General features: G+C 49.2%; 1 protein-coding gene across 1 annotated transcript in view; it reads left to right on the plus strand.

The window, feature by feature from the left end:
- Positions 1-16,375, plus strand: part of KY (kyphoscoliosis peptidase) — a 42,593-nt gene that overhangs the window by 9,091 nt on the left and 17,127 nt on the right. The window contains exons 4-8 of the mRNA XM_074370927.1: positions 8,649-8,723; positions 10,462-10,524; positions 13,200-13,282; positions 13,988-14,096; positions 15,578-15,695. Of these exons, the coding sequence (XP_074227028.1) occupies positions 8,649-8,723; positions 10,462-10,524; positions 13,200-13,282; positions 13,988-14,096; positions 15,578-15,695 (448 nt within the window). The remainder of the gene's footprint in view (positions 1-8,648; positions 8,724-10,461; positions 10,525-13,199; positions 13,283-13,987; positions 14,097-15,577; positions 15,696-16,375) is intronic.

Genomic DNA, 16,375 nt, shown 5'->3' on the forward strand with positions numbered 1-16,375 from the left:
TGCTCTGGGGCTGAGCTGGAGTCCACACTAACACTGACCCATTCCTTCCACAAAAAGCATCTCCAAACGCCGGCGCTGGGGAGCATCAGAGAACACAACAGATAAAGGTGCCTGTCCCAGTGGAGCTGACCCCCTCGTGAGGGCGACTGATGACCCTAACAATAAAAATGCAAGGAGTCAGATAAGGCCAGGGGAGAAGGTAAAGCAAGAAGCAGGTGAAAGGTGCCCACGCGTGAGTATCAGTTTCCCCGGGCTGCTGTAACATATTATCCCAAACTTGGCGGCTTAAGAAATTTATTCTCTTTAACAATTTGGAGACTACTAGTCCCAAATCCATCACGCTGGGCTAATCAGTCTCTCGGGTGGCAGGCAGGTTCCTTTTGGAGGTGCTAGGTGAGACTCTTTTCTCGACTCTGCCGGCTTCTAGAAGATTCTGGCACTTCTCACTTGTCACTGTGTCACTCCAATCTCTGCCTCCATCATCACTTTGCCTTCTCCCCGTACAAGTGGTTAAGTCTCCGCATTTTATAGGCATCCTGGTGCTTACGCTGGGCCCACCCGGATAACCCAGGATAACCTTCCCATCTCGAGACCCTTAATGTAATCACGCCTGCAGAGTCCCCTTTGCTGTATAAGGTAACATTCACAGGTTCCTAGAATTAGGACATGGATATCTTTAAGGGCCATTATGCAGCCTACCACAGGGACAATTTAAAATAGAGTGGTTGAGAAAGGCCTCCTTGAGGAGGTGACATTTGAGTAACGGAGGTGGTGAAGGAGCAGGTCATGCGGCATCTGGGGAAAAGCGTCCAGCAGAGGGACACCAGGTGGGGTAAACTTTATGCAACAGGTGATAAAAAGATCACTGGCATCTTGGATCTTCATGCCGGAGGAGAGCTTCAGAAGTTTAACCTGTAATGGGTGTATGCACAGAACGAGAGGAGCCCCGGTGACTTCAGGCCCCAAACGTTATTCTGGAGGAGTCAGATTTCTGCTGGGGCCTGCATGCCTTCAGGTCATCCTCCCTTATCCCCGAGCGGACACTCTGTGCCTCCTTTGATCATGTGTGTGCTCAGGGCAAGCTATCATGTTTCCAGACCTGGGACATCCCGGTCGAGCTCCATTCTGCAGAAGGAATCGTGAGTGGCCCTGGGTTTTCAAGAGCCCAGTGAAAGCCGGGGTCAGTCAGGGCTTCAGGAGGCACGCCCCAGCGGTCCCGGTCCTGGGCTCGGCCACACTTGCTGTCATCCCATCAGTAGAGGTGCTGAATGGAGCTTCCACATGGCGTCTGGCAGTACCCGTTGGGGGGCCTGCAAAGCTGGACTGTCCCCTGTCATCATCCAGCTTGCTGTTCCTGGGACATCAGAGCTCACACTCCCTGCACTAGAACTGCCCACCGCACTCCGGGCAGAAACCACAACACGGAGAAACCTCTGTTGAATACGTAGCCAGGGGCTGTTTCAGGGTTGTTTTTTCAGAAGTTACAAATGCTTTAGCTGAGGTTTTCTGACTCTCAGCTCCTGCAGGAAAATGTTCCAGAGCCAGAGAATCCAAATTGTAAGTGTGGCAGCTGGTTACGGAGAGAGTTAAGGAACCCCTTAAGTCAATGATGACAAATATCTGATGTGAATCCTGCAGCACCCCACCATGTATACACCCACGCGTGTATGCACACTCACTCACATTCATACACACACACGCACACACACAACCTGACTGTCTTTGCTAATTGATAAGCGCTCCAGGCAGCCACTTCCAATCAGTCAGAGTTAATGAACAACATGAAATCTGTTTGCCATCTTTGCATTAGGAATTCTGAGTAAATAAGGCCTTTAAACAGAGCCTGCTTCGAACCCACAGAGACCTGGAGAAGCTGTTGGGTGGGAGAACTCTCCTGACTGGGTAGCAGGCAGGCCCAGGGCAGCGCACCAGACGTGCCTGGGCATGTCCACAGCATCTTCACATCCTCGAGGGTAGGGAGTAGGAAGCAGAGCCCGCAGCATCTGGGAAAGGGGCCTGGAACCACTTCTTAGGTGCAGCGGAAAATAATTGCTAACACACTTGTACTGAGACAGCCAAAGCTACAGCTTCAGAAAATGTTTGGGTGACAACTTGTAGAACAAGTTGAGGGAGCCAGCCGGGTGACCCGAAATCCCAAGAGGGACCTCCTTTGGGTTTGGTCCTGACTTGGATGAGTGTAATGGTATCTGATTGTATTTAAAGTTTAGATCTTACTTTAAATTTTGCTCCAAATGACGCTTCACTCTATCACTGGAGACGGGGCAAATTGATTTTTTCCCTTAAATTAAGAGTTTTATTTGATACAGGAATGTCACAGTCAGCAAAGTCTTACCACTCCACACCTTTAGGAAGCACAGGGCTGTACCGTGAACCAGGCCCAGGCCCATCCGGGAGCAGAGAAGCCTCCCGGAAGTGCTCTTACACACTTGTGAGTGCGAGTACAAGTCACAGCCGCACACCCATCAGAGAGGCGGGGAGCTTCGTGGTCCTCGGGTGGGGGTGATGAGCAGTAGCAGCAGTTTGGGACGGAGCCGGGGGTGGGCCTCAGGGGGACGTTGGATGTCAGCCCCTGTCCCTGTGAGGGAGGAGAGAGAAGGGTGAGAACTGATGGTGAGTGGAGCTTCCAGCCGATCTGCGTTCCACGTGTGAGGCTACCTCAGTGCCTGCCTCGGAGGGGCTGAAAGAGTATTTTGGTTTTTGGCTCACTCTTTCTTTAACAAAGAGACAGACCTGAATTGGGAGCGGTAGGAAGTCCTTGGCCATTAGGAGACGTTCGCAGAAGAGGTTTGTGGTTGAGCCCTAAACCAACAGGCGGTTGGTTTAGTTTCACAGCTTCTCTCCACTTCTGGACGTTGTTCCAGCCCAGTGTCTCCCAGATTCTGTTTGACAAAATGGCCCTGGGTTAAGCCGACTTCTTTGCTGCAGGACTTCTGAGAGCACTGTGCATTGCGACCTACAAAAGAGAAGGAAGTGGGCGTGTTTCTCAAACCCTTTTTTCACAAGGCATCTAGCACCCAAATACAGCTTGGCACCCACTTCGAAAAATGCCCCAGAGTGTTTCAGGTGGGGAAGGTGGAAAGGCAGGGGCCCGCAGACCCACGCCTAGGGCATCACAGGAAGGCGCAGGCAGCATTTGTGCCGATGGCCAGGGCGCCTGATCCTACGACCAGAGCTAAATGATGCTTTTAACGCTGAAATGCTTAAGATCTTCATTATCAAGTCACGGGCTGATTTTCTTTGATAGTGAATATGCTAGAAACTGCACTAAAGTGAATGTTAACCCCTTCAGAGTAATCCCTTTGGAGGCCACATTGTATTTTCTGAACTTGTTTGAGAATGCCATTCTCTTTGGCATGCAGAGCAAGTTTATGAGAAAGTACTGTTATTCTGTGAAAGCACTGTGAGCAGGCAAAGGGTTAATAAGGAAAATCAATAAGGAAAGCAATAATGCATCAATAGGGAAATAGGCGATTCACAAACTAAGCGTTAAAAATGGCACATAGATGTGTGAAAAATAGTGCACTGAAAATTAAAGACATACACAAGAACAATGCGACGTCATTATTCCTTGATAAAAACTTGAAGGATTAGTGGGGAGGGTATAGTCTAGAGCATGCACGAAGTCCTGGGTTCAATCCCCAGTACCTCCATTAAAATAAATAAATAAAACCCTAATTACCTCCCCACCAAAAAATAATTAAAAAAAAAAAACTTAAAGGATTAACAAAAATCAAATGTCAGTGATTGTATTAGGGATCTATTTTTACATTACAAACCACCCCAAAGCTCAGTGGCTTAAGACAATCGGCATTTACCAGCTCACGAAGCCTGCAGGTTGGCTGGGCGTTCTTGCCTGAGCCCCACCTGGCTGATCACGGGTCTTGGCTGGGCTCGCTCATGTGTGGTGATCAGTTGGAGGGTTGGCTGGAGACCAGCTGGTCTAGGGTGGCCTCACCTGAGACGGTTTTGCTCCACTCCATGTGGCCTCTCACCCTCCAGGGGGCTAGCCTGGACGCAGTCACATGGTGGTTGTGGCTGGAATCCCAAGAATGAAAGTGGAAACTGCAAAGTCTCTAGGCCAAGGCTCCGAGCTTGCAAAGAGTCACTTTTGCCATCTGCTAACTGGCCAAACCACATCCTAAGTCCCACCCAAATTCAAGGGAAGGAATAAAAGACCTCTTTGGGGGAGGAACTACAAAGAACTGTGGCCAACTTTTTAATCTAGCACAGCAAGAACAAGCAAAATCGGCATTCTCTTGCACTGTTGAGAGGATCATAAACTGTTAAGATAATTCATGAGAAAAGTTGGCCAATGTCTAGCAAAAAATCTTAAAAATCTTCATGCTCAGTGATCCATGTTTAAGAATTTATTTGAAGGAACGGATCTGAAAAGTGTGTAAAGCGATGTGTATCAGAATGTTCATCACACCATTGTTTATAACAGCAAAACATTTGGGAAAAGTTAAATATCCAACAACAGGAGATTGCTTATAATGATTATGAAACCATCTATAGCTTAGAGTACTATGCAGCCATTCAAAATGATGGCACACAACCACTCACTGACATATAAAGACTTAAGCAAAGAAAGCAGGTTGCAAAAGGCATGATTGTTACAACCCTGCTTTGCATTGCCACCTTCTGTTTTACACCTTTCTGTATCATCCACGTTTTTGTGTTGTCTTAATCCTGCCTTGACTTTTCTGTTTGGTTGGTATTTTTAAATTTTTGTTTTAATTTAAATTAGCATACAGTAAAATGAAATTTGCTCGTGTGTGGTTCAGTGAGTTTTAACACAGGCACAGATTCATGTCACCACCACCACAATCAGAATACAGAGCAGTTCTGTCCCCCCGACTCAATATTCTCCTGTGCAGGTACTTTATAGTCATCTCCTCCCATTGCTTCTAAGAGTACTGTTGAGAAGTACCCCTGATATGGATGTACTGCAAGGTATTTATTCATTCACCCACTGAAGGTCATTTAGCTATTTACAGTTTGTGGTGATTATGAATGGAGCTTCTATAAACATTTGTGTGTATGTTTTTGTGTAAACATAAGTTTTTATTTCTCTGGTATAAAAGCCCAGGAGTGTAGTCATTGAGTTATATGTTAAGTGCCTGTTTTGTTTTTTTTAATAAGAAACTGCCAAGCTATTTTCCAGAGTGACTGGACCATTTTATAATCCCACCAGCATATATGGGAGATCTAGTTTCTCCACAACCCTATCAGCCAAAATTATCATGATTTTTTTTTATTATTGCTCTTCTAATAGGTGTGATATCTCATTCTGCTTTCAGTTTGCATCTTCCTGATGGCTAATCATGCTGAACATCTGTAATCTCTTATTTGGCGCCTGTAATCACTTGTTTGGTGATATATCTGTTCTTTTACCCATTTTTCAATTGGATTGTTTTTACAAAGACAAAATTTTTCTGTAAAAATTCCATCTGTGTGTGGGTTTATTTCTTAACTCTGTTACGCTCCATTAAGCTGTGTATCCCTTTGCCAACATCACACTGTTGTAATTACTGTAGCTTTATCATTGCATCAGTTGGAGGAGGCCAACTTTTTTTTTTTCAAAATTGGTTTGGTTATTCTAGTTGCTGTATCTTTCCATCTAAATTTTAGAATCATCTTGCCTATATCAACAATCTACAAAATTCCTCCAAGGAGTGTGATTGAAATCGCATTAAATCTATAGATGAATTTAGAGAGAATTGCCAACGATGATATTGAGTCTTTCATTTCATGAACATGGTATATCTCACTTATTTAAGTCTTCTTTAATTTGTTTGATCATATTATTTTTAGTTTTCAGCCTAAAGTTCTTGCACTTTTTTTTTTAGATTTATACTTAAGTATTTCATTTTTGGAGCTATGGGAAATAGTAATTTTTAAATTCAGTTTCTAATCATTTATTGCCTGTATAAATATGATTAATTTTGGGGTGCTGACCTTGTATCCCATGGCCATACTAAACTTACCTTTTGGTACTAGGAACTTCTTTTGTAGATTACTTGGAATTTTTCTGTGTAGATAGACATATTGTCTGTGAATAGGAGAATTTTATTTTTTCCTTTCTGCTCTATATGACTTTTATTTCTTTCTCTTATCTTAATGCACTGGATAGGACTTTCAATATAATGTTTATTAGGAACAGAGAGAGTGGACATCCATCCCTTGTTTCTAATCCTAGGGGGAAAATATTCCTCTTTTCACCATTAAATATGCTACTTTTGCTAGGTTTTAGGTAGATGTTCTTTTTTGGATTTAGGAAATTTCCCTCTATTCCTAGTTTCTTGAGAGGTTTTGTTATGAAGGGATGTTAAATTTTGTCAAATATTTTTTCTCCATCAATTGATATGATCATGTGGTTTTTCCTCTTTAACCTGATGATATGGTGAATCACATTCACTGATTTTCAGATATTGAACTGGCCTTGCATTGCCAAAATAAACTACACTTGGTTGTGACTTGATTCTTTTACTATATTGCTGAATTTTATTTTCTAATATTTTATTGAAGATTTTTATGTTTATGTTCATAAGAAATACTTTCTGTACTATTCTTTCCTTACACTGTCTTTGCCTTATTTTCATATCAGATTAATGCTGGCCTCATAAAATGTTTATAAAGTATTCACTGCTCTTCTGTTTTCTGAAGGATCTTGTGTAAAATTGATATTGGTGTTATTTCTTTTTAAATTTTGTTAGAATTTGCCAGTGAAACCATCTGGACCTGGCTTTTGTTTGCATACTTGTTTGTTTGTTTGTTTTCAGAAGATTTTGAGCTACAAATTTAGTTTTAAAAATAGATATAGGAATATTCAGGTTGACTACTCATTGGGTGAGTTTTAGTAGTTTGTAGCTTTCAAGGAATTGGTCTATTTCATTTAAGTTGCAAAATGTTTGTGCATAGAGTTGTTTATAGTATTCCTTTATTATTCTTTTAATATATATGGGGTCTGCAGTGAAAGCCTTCATTTCATCCCTGATATTGGTGTCTTGATTCCTGACTTGCATCTTACCTCTTTCTTATTTGGTAACTCTGATTAGAGGTTTATCAATTTTACTGATCTTTTCAAAAAACCAGCTCTCGGTTTCATTGATGATTCTGTCATTATTTCTTTAAATATTTCTTCTGTACCACACTATTTCTCCTTTCTTTCTGAGATCTCAGTGACATGAATGTTAAATCTTTAGGTATTGTCCCACAGGTTCCTGAGGTTCTGTTCACTGTTTCTCTCTATTGTTCGTACTGAATAATTCTTATTGATCTGTCTTCAAGTTCACTGACTCTTTCCTTTGTCATCAATATTTTGCTATTGAACTTATCCAGATAATTTTTAAACTACTATATTTTCAGTTCTAAATTTTTTGTTTGTTTGTTTCTTCTTCATATCCTCTCACTTTGACTGATACTTTATCTCTTTTCCTTTATTTCAAGACTGTTTGCCCTCACTTCTTAGAGCATGGTCATCATGGTGTTTTAAGTCTTTGGTAATTCCAAAATCTGTGTCATCACGGCATTAGCGTCTGTTGATTTTCTTTTCCTTTTTAAGTTGATACATTTTCCAAGGTCATTCCATACTGAGTAATTTGGAATTGTAGCCTTTGTAATGCTGTACAGATCTGCCCTGCACATGCACCACCCAGCAGTCAGTCTGGGCATTGGTCTTCCCCATAGTTTAATTCTCAAAGGCTGTGATATGATGTTTAGGATGAGATCCAAGCATACACAACATGGTTGAGACCCATCCATGCAGAGGTGACCACAGGAGTTCATCCATAACTTTACGGAATTACTTTCTTGAGCTCCCTACCTCGTTACTACCCACTTCCCTGTCCTTCAGCCCAAAAGCTGGGATTTTAGTTTCCCCATTTGTCCAGGTATTTCTCACCACTGTGTCTGCATCTGGAGCCAAACAGTGGAGAATAGAAAGAGAAAAAAACCAATGAGTATTTTCCCCCACACTCTTGGGAATGGTAGCTTTGCTGGTTCCTTCCCTCAAAGACTTAGGTGCCTACAGGGCCAGCAGAATCACTGCTGCACTGCTACCAACAGAATTTCCCTAGGGGCTGAGTCTGGAGATAACAGAAAACGGAGGTGGGTGGAAATTTCCCCCACTCTCTGACTCTTAGAGTTTCCCTTTCTCATTGCATAGGCTGGAAGAAAGGGCTTCCCTTAGAGCACTCTTTCCCTGCATCCAACGTGCATTTCTAGGTTTGGAGCTGCCTTTGAGTCCAGTCTAGGTAATACTATAAGGGTAGGGGAATGGTCAGTTTTGCCAATTTAATGATGCTTTAAATTCTAGTCTTCTTCCCCAATTTGCCTTCTATCATTTACTTTGCAGAGTCCTCAAATAGTTGGTCCATGCATTCTTTCCAATGCTTACAGCTACAGTCAGTGGGAGAGACAAGGCGGAATACGTTTACTCCATCTTGCCCAGATCTGGAAACTGCTTATTTCTTGGTTTTGGGGTTTTTTTTAAACAAAAATTACTTGGGTATTCAAAAGAAAGCTCTAAAACCACTTGTGTTTTGTTGTTCAGACATCTGTTATGAGACACTGCACCCTTTCCTGGCAGCATCTGGCAGAGAATATCACCTCCTATTCCTTTGCAGGGACACAGCTGACTGTGGAGGTCCACCCTCGAGACGCCATGCCCCAGCTGCTCAAGAAGTTCTCCTTGGCTAAACGTACGTACGTACAGGGCTGCTTGTATGTGGAGGGCTGGCAGGGAGGATGGAGGGCAGCTGGAAAAGCCAGAGCCCAGCCTGGGCACCTTCTAGGGGACGGAGAGTGGTGACCTGGGTCTACACACTGGAATGAGGCAGAGACACAACAGCTTCATCCTGGGAGCTCTCTTCTCCATAGTCAGCAACCCCTGTCCTTAAAGTCTGTGCCATTAGGCATGGGTAACACCAAGCATTTAGCTAAAGATGAATTTCATCACAAGAATGTCGTTGTTTTTAGATACCATTTATTGACTGTGACACTGCTAAGCACTGTACACTCAGTAACTTACTTCTTTGATATATACCAGAATTATCCCCACCTTTTAAATCAGCAAAGACTCAGAGAGGTGTTAGCTGCCTAAGTCACCCAACTAGGAGGCGGGTCAGAACCCAGGTCCAAATGCAGCCTGTGCTCTTAACTACCGTACTTGGCAGCCTTCCGAGCCATGTGCACAGGCCTGGACCCAGGCCCACCACGTCTCCTCTGCCCTCTTCTCGGTCCTCTCCCTGCATCTGTCCAATCTGTGGCTAAACAGGGGTCTGGGGAAATGCTGGCCAAGGAATGGAGGCTGCAGAACAGCCAAGGCTCAGGTTCACTCCACGTCCACTCGGTGGGCCAAGGCAGTTCCTCCGAGGCTGCCTGGGCCTGCAGCCCTTGGCTACCCAGGTCTCACGAGGGCAGGCAGGTGCGGAGAGGGCAGCCCCTGGGAGTTGAATGGCTGGATTCACAGCTCAGCTGTGTGAGCTCAGGCAAGTGGCTTAACCTCTCTTTTGGACTCAGTTTCCTCATCTTTAGGAGGAGGATGATAATTCAGCGTCCCTCAGAGGCTCGTGTAGGTTACAGGAGCTAGGCAATATAAAGCATGAGCCAGGTGTGGTAGGTACACAAGACTTGGGGGCTACTCTTCTGAACCCCCATCACTCTACCAAGGTATGTAGGTGGAAACAAAATGTGGGTGCAAGAAGGAACAGGCCCACTGTTCTCAGAGTGGCCTATATACATTTGCAACCTTCCGTTGTTATATTTACAGCCTACAATGGCCTTCAAGGGCAAAGACAACCAGCCTTGGCACCCACTCCCCCTCCTCCACCAGATCCTCCTGCTTCCATCAGGGACCCACATCTTCCTGATCTGGTTTCAGATCAGCAGGAGATTCTTCTGTTTCTCATGGAGTCTGATAACCGTTGGTGACCATTCTGCCTCAACAGTCCTGGGTTTATGGGATTTGGTTGTCTTTGAACCTTCCTGAGGAATAATTCCCATCTCCCCACGTTCATGTCTGCCCGTGGACGGTTCTTGCCTGGGGGTCCCCCGTCAGGGAACTCACTGGTGCTCCCAGGATCCCCAACTGTGTTCAAGATGCTGGGAGCCTCCGGAGGAGGTTGAGAGCACAGGGGTCCGGGCAGGGCCACTGAATAATCACAAGCCTCAATGTCCCAGCAGATTCTCCCTCTGCTCACAGACTACACTTCTCTTTCTCGCCACCCCTTCCCTGGCTCCTGGTCCTCCCTCTGCCTCACCAGGAAGTCCAGGGCAATCCCAGCAGCAATTCGGGGGTGGGAGATGGGAACAAGAAGGGGTGAGAAGGAGGGTGAAGAGGAGGGTTCAGAAGCAAGGACCACCACACAGGGAGCCATCTGTGCTTGCTTTTCTATTGCTTCTGAAGTGTCTCTACTTCTGGCCTTTGGGATATTGTAGGTTTACAAGGTGATAAAAATGGAAACACAAGACCCCGGCAGCCTGGAGGGAAAGACGCCCACGGTAAGCTGCAGGGCCTTCTTGGGGCCATTCTTTGAGACAATAGATTGGTTTAACCCCTGGGGCCAATCTCCAGTCAATTGGAAATGGCTCCCTGGAGCACTGTGCTGGGAGCCTGGGGCCACCTCTGGGCTCAGGGGACCAGAGTGTCTGCATGCGCACAGGTGGAGAAGTAAAACAGCTTACACACCAGACGGGATCCCAGAGCTGGAGCATAAACCCCAGCAATAACAAGGCAGCCCATTATGGGAAACACTAAAAGCAGGACGCAGAATTGTGTTAACTTCAAATGGAATGCCAAGCCTCTGAAAGGCAGGAGACGTGTGAATAAGCAGAGCAGGGCAGAGAAAGACGCCCGGAATGGGTGATAGATGACCCGGGCTCCAGTCCTGCTTCTGGTCCTCACTCACCTTCCCTGGATCCCAGTTTCCCCCTCAGTAGACCAGATGGCGTCTAAGGTTTAGTGCAGTTTGGTACATCTTCCCATTGTTTTGGTTTAAAATTAGAATAATCTAGTTAATGCCACTGGTGTTTTAAATGTATTTATGCCAAATCATATTTGAATCTTATAGAATCTGTTCCAAAGGTAAATTTAATGAGGCATAAATCATTACGGGTATTTTTAATGTTCAGATATTGTAAGATGGAACCCAAAAAGGGTAGAACTAATAATAGAGTTTTCAGTCCCATTTTAGAAATGCCATCCTTCTTGGAAATGGGGGCAGGGGAGGCCTCGTTTGCAGAGCTGAAGCTTGTTAAATGTGTAAGTCCACTTCATACCCATTTAAGTCCCCGTGACGGCCCTTGTCAGAGGGTGACAGGAGCCAGAGTCCCGAAAGGGGAGAGGACACTGAGAGGGGGAAGCTCAGCAGGGCTGCTCAGGTGTCCCCACTCCCTTCTGAGGGGCTGGCTGGGCCCAGGAGAGGCCCTGATGGTGATCTGAGTGATGGAGGCAAAAAAAATCCCAGCTCCGGGAGCAGCCGAGTGAGCCCCGATGGTGCAGGGCTTTAAGGGCGCTCCGGTGTAAGACCGTGCGGGACGGAAGGGTGGGGGCAGGGGTCCAGGGACTGTTTTGGTCTTTGTGGAAGAGCAGAAAGTGAAGAAAGAAAAGGCTAGGTTGCTGGGTGAGGCCACAGCCTCACAGTGGGGTGTGCACCACCTGCCTGCCCACCACACGCTCTGCTCCCTCCTAGGAGAGGAACAGCCTCGGATCCTGGACGTGTCCGAGGCTTCAGGTCAAAGGGACCAAGGCCCCTCCCTCACCCCTCCTCCTAAGAGGGACCCAGGGGACAGAGAGAGGTGGCCAAACCCAGTCTGAGGTCGAGAAGGAAGGAGGCCTGGGTCCTAAAGGAAGGGGCTTTTCAGCAGAGGGAAAATGCATGTGGCCTGCCTCTGAGGGCTGAACTTGGCTAGTGCCTGGGAGCCCCTCTGTGGCCTGACGGTGACCAGGTCCCTAACCAGCTGGCACTGTGTCACATCCAGTGCTGCCCAGAGGGGGTCGTGGAGCAGCTCCGGCCAGAGCTGGTGGTGACACCCCATCCTCACTCTCTCACCACATCTCTGGGGTCTATAGCACCGAGTAACGGGACTCTCACAGTCCTCGGGGGTATATGGATGCATGTGGGCGCAGCCCCACACTGGGCACAGTGGCTTCATACCTCTGATCCTGCACTTGCCAGCAGAGGACCCCCCACCCTGCATCCCCCCGGGAATCAGTGACACTGACTTTCCCACGTGACCCACCATCTCATTCACTCCCCCAGTCTCCCCACAGATACGTTCCTGAGGCCAAGAGGTTGGTGGAAGTTGGCCCGACTGAAACCCAGGCCTTGCACAGCCCCACCAGGCACACCCCCACGTTTCTGTGCTCTTCCCAGGCTTGCTGTCATATCCTGGGGCCCCACCTGCACCCCTCACGCACCCAGCACCTGGAGGCTTCTGACATGCAGGCTGAGAGTTGGTCCACTTGAGTTAGGGGCTCAGGGTCCCTTTGGCCCCATCCTCTCCTCACCCTCTCCCTGTCCTCCCACCCAGCTTGGCTGATTTAGGTCAGAGGGCCTTGAGTAAGGAAGACTCAGCCAGAGCCTGGGCTCTTTTCTGGGCTGGGACAGGGGTTTGCTGCCCATTCGTCCATCGATCGATGGGTCTGACCGCTGGTCGGTTAGCCGTGCAGCAGCTCCCTGGGGCTGTCCCGGGTCCAGGCTCCTTCTGAGAAAGGCTGGACATCCGTAAGTGATTCTGAGGCCCAGCCTCCCTCAGGGGCCTCCGCACAGTATCTTGGGCGACTGCCCTTGAGGTGCATGTGGTCAGTCTCCAGCTGACCGTGGGCGAGGGAGGAAGAGAACTCATTCCCGGAACAGCTGGCGGGGAAGCTGCAGGAAACTACGTGGTGGGGAGAAGGGGCTCCGTCATCAGTCCGTCTGGGGCTGCTGAGCTCACTGAGGTGAAGCCAGTTTCTTCACTGCTGACTTCTGTTCCCAGTGAGGAGTTGCCTCGGTTCCCAAACCGGTCTGACCAAGGAACCCTTCTAGGAGATCTAGCTCCTGAGAGCAGGGTTTCAGTCTGGGAATCATTTTGAAGGCCAGACAGTCCCAGCTCCTCAGAGAGACAGGGAGGCCTGGGCTGGGCAGCCCTGTCAGCCGGTCTCGGCCGCTGACTGAGCCTCCCTGTGTTTCCAGCCTACCCCTGGGATAGGTCCAGCCTGAAATCCATACCCCTGGATCTGCGGCAGTTTGAGAAACTGGACACCTATGCCTCACAGGTAGGAGAGCTGGGCCCTCGGCCTGTGGGCCGCCCCCCAGCCCCTCCGTCCAAGGTGGCTTGCAGTTCCCTGAGCCAGGGTGGCCACGCCCTTCCCTGAGCCCCTCCTGAATGTATCAAGAATCCCCTGGGTGGGTGACCCAGAGTGCCTTTCCACAGCACGTGGATGGGGGACAGAAGGCCAGGACCTGATGTCACTACCACACTATTTTGATTATTGTAGCTTTGAGTAAGTATGAAATCCGGATATGTGTGTCCTCCAACATGGTTCATCTTTTTTCAAAGGTGTTTTGGCTATTCTGGGCCCCTTGAAATTCCATATCAATTTGAGGATTGGCTTTTCTGTTTTTGTAAAAGAAAAAAAAGGCTGTTGAAATTTTATAGGGATTGTGCTAAATCTGTAGATTGCTCTGGGGAGCATTGACCATGACTAGGAGCTGCCGTAGTGCCCAGATGCCCACCTGGGTGGCCCCAGGACCTACACAGAAAAGATGTGGTGGCTCCAGGCCCAGTGGGTCAGCTGGTCAGCACTGCCCACCATGGCCAGTCCCCACCAAGGGCTGCTCTCAGCCCAGCCTTGGCCTCTCTGGGCCTCTCCTCTTTCTCCACCTGGAGGAAGAGAGGCCCTGGTTGCAGGTGGCAATGCACTGGGCTCCCCACAGCCCTCGTGCAGGCCCTGCCATAGCACATCCCTCCCACTCCCCAGGTGACGGTCAAGAGTGGCCTGGACGAGCTGGTGAGTGACCTGCTCCAGGAGGCCCACAGTGACCTGGAGAGGGTCCGCGCCATCTGGATCTGGATCTGCCACCACATAGGTAGGCCCACTGGTGGGGCCACTGGCTCTAGGACCCTGGTCCCAGAAGAGCATCTCTGGTCTTGACTATCACCAGAGTGTGTGGAGTAAGACTAAGGTGAAGGAGAGGGGCTCCCGGATGGTTGGGTAGAATAGCCAAAGACTAACCCAAGATGGGTAACTCACCATGTGCCAGCGGTCCCCATGAAGGGTGGGTGGGCAGGCATCCCACGTGGCCCTCTGCCCACAGCCAGAGTGGAAGCCCTTCACCCAGCAGCAGCCTTCCCTCCATCCTGCTCCACAGAGATGGGAACCCAGGGCAGAAGGTCGTCTCCAAAAGGAGGTTGGGGATGAGTCACAGCTATTTGAGAAGTTATCACCACACTTTAAGAGGTTTCTTAAAGCACCTGAGCCAAGAAGGGTGGGCACCGCTCTCCCTGCTCTCTGCTCCCACCTGGGCGACCTCGGACACTGCTCTCAGCTCAGTCTCCAGGTTCTCCAGAGCCACCCCAGGGGACCTGGGCCTGTGCAGCTGCCCGCAGCTCTGCACGGGACAGCCTGGTAATCTGACCAGCTCAAGCCAAGCTGGCGGGTGGTTGCTAAGGGGATTCTGGCTGCTGCCCCTTGCATTCAGTGGAGGAGCCGGGTGGAGAGGTGGACTTCTAGCATTTTCTCTTTGACATAACAACCAGTGGGGCTCCCCTGACCTGCTGCCCCTGGGCTTTCCCCTTGACCTCCCAGAGCAGCAGTTAGGGATGCAGCTTAGCGGATGGACTCCCCTGACACAGGTAGGGCGTCTGGCCATAGGCCCTGAGGGGCCGCCTCCTCCACCTGAACCCCAGCAGCTCAGCCTGGGCTTCCAGGGAGCAGCGGGGTGGGAAACAAAACATTTGTTGGACTTTGCTGCCCCCACCCTCACCCTCACACGCTCACTCATACACTCACTCACATACACCTCCTGCCCCCATGCCCTCAAAGGCCACAGTGATTCCTGCCTCAGGGCCTCCCCGCCAACCTTAGGCTCTCTTATTAGCAGAGTGATGGGCTATGGGGGAGACAAGCTCTCACGACAGCTCAGTACACCCCCTGCGGGTCAGGGTGAGGCCTTGGCCTTGGGGGCCCCAGCAAGGACGGGTGAGCAGCCTCACTGCAGCTGGAACTGGAGGAGGGGACAAGCGGCCGGAGCCGCCACCCCCAGTGCCATCTTAGTCCCTTCCCCTCCCAGCCCCTCCTTGGAAGCCTCGGGAGCCAAAGCCTCGCTCTTCCTCTCACCACCCACACAAAGAGGTGGCATTTCCAGATCTTGCCCAGCCTGAGGCCCTGGTTCCATTCAGCCCACAGTGGTTTCTCCCCCGCCTGAGGGAGGCCGACCCAAATGGTGCAATGCTGGAGCCACAGCGGAGGGCGGGGGTGGTACCACAGGCAGGGGACCCCCTCTCCTCTGCACCAGCCCGGTCGTCTCCCAGGACCTGGTTCCTCACGGTCCCCTCCTCTGCCCTCCAGAGTATGACATCGAGGCTGCCCAGGAGAAGGACCGCCAAGCCTTCAAACCCACCACCATCCTGCAGACCCAGAAGACCAACTGTGATGGCTATGCTGGGCTCTTCGAGAAAATGTGCAGGTACGGAGGGGTCCCGGGCTGACCACCCTGACCCAGCCTCTCCCCAGGCCAAGCACCATGCGCCTTCACGCACAGACAGGGCCCAGAACCTGAGTTTGCAAACTCTGCTCCGAATCCAAGTGAGTCCTGAAAAGGTCAATTTCTCCCTTTTTAACACCAGCATAATTGACTTTGTACCATCTGCTGGGCTTCGTGATGCATTAACATAATGGCAGATGAATGCACAGAGATAATTTGGTTATAAAAGGCCCTTTTTCCACCTTCTCCCATCTCTGTGCAGCTGAAGGTTAGAAGAATGGCAGATCTGGGAATGTGAGGACAGTGGCTGCTGACGCCAAGAGGACTGTGAAAGGCTGTCCTCGGGGCTGGCACAGGGGCCCTCTCTGGGGAAACAAAAGATCTCCTCCCTGAAAAGATTTGTCAGCTGGAAAAGCTGAATAACGAGGAAGCAGCTCCTCTCTTGGCGCCTGTGGGCTCCGTTTCCACTGCCCTGGGAGCGAGCACCTGGCCGGGTGGCCCGGGAGGTGGGGTGAGAGCAGGCGAGTGGCTGGTAAGTGGTTTGTGTTTGGAGACTCACGGCTGGTTCGACGCTGTGACTCAAGGCTGGGGGGCCCTGCTGACCCTCACAGCCTCCTGTGCCCACTGGGGTCTACTGTGATCCCCGGGAAACAGTCAGCCCT

This window comes from Camelus bactrianus, chromosome 1 (genome assembly GCF_048773025.1).
Source record: "Camelus bactrianus isolate YW-2024 breed Bactrian camel chromosome 1, ASM4877302v1, whole genome shotgun sequence".
Classification (NCBI taxonomy): Eukaryota; Metazoa; Chordata; class Mammalia; order Artiodactyla; family Camelidae; genus Camelus; species Camelus bactrianus.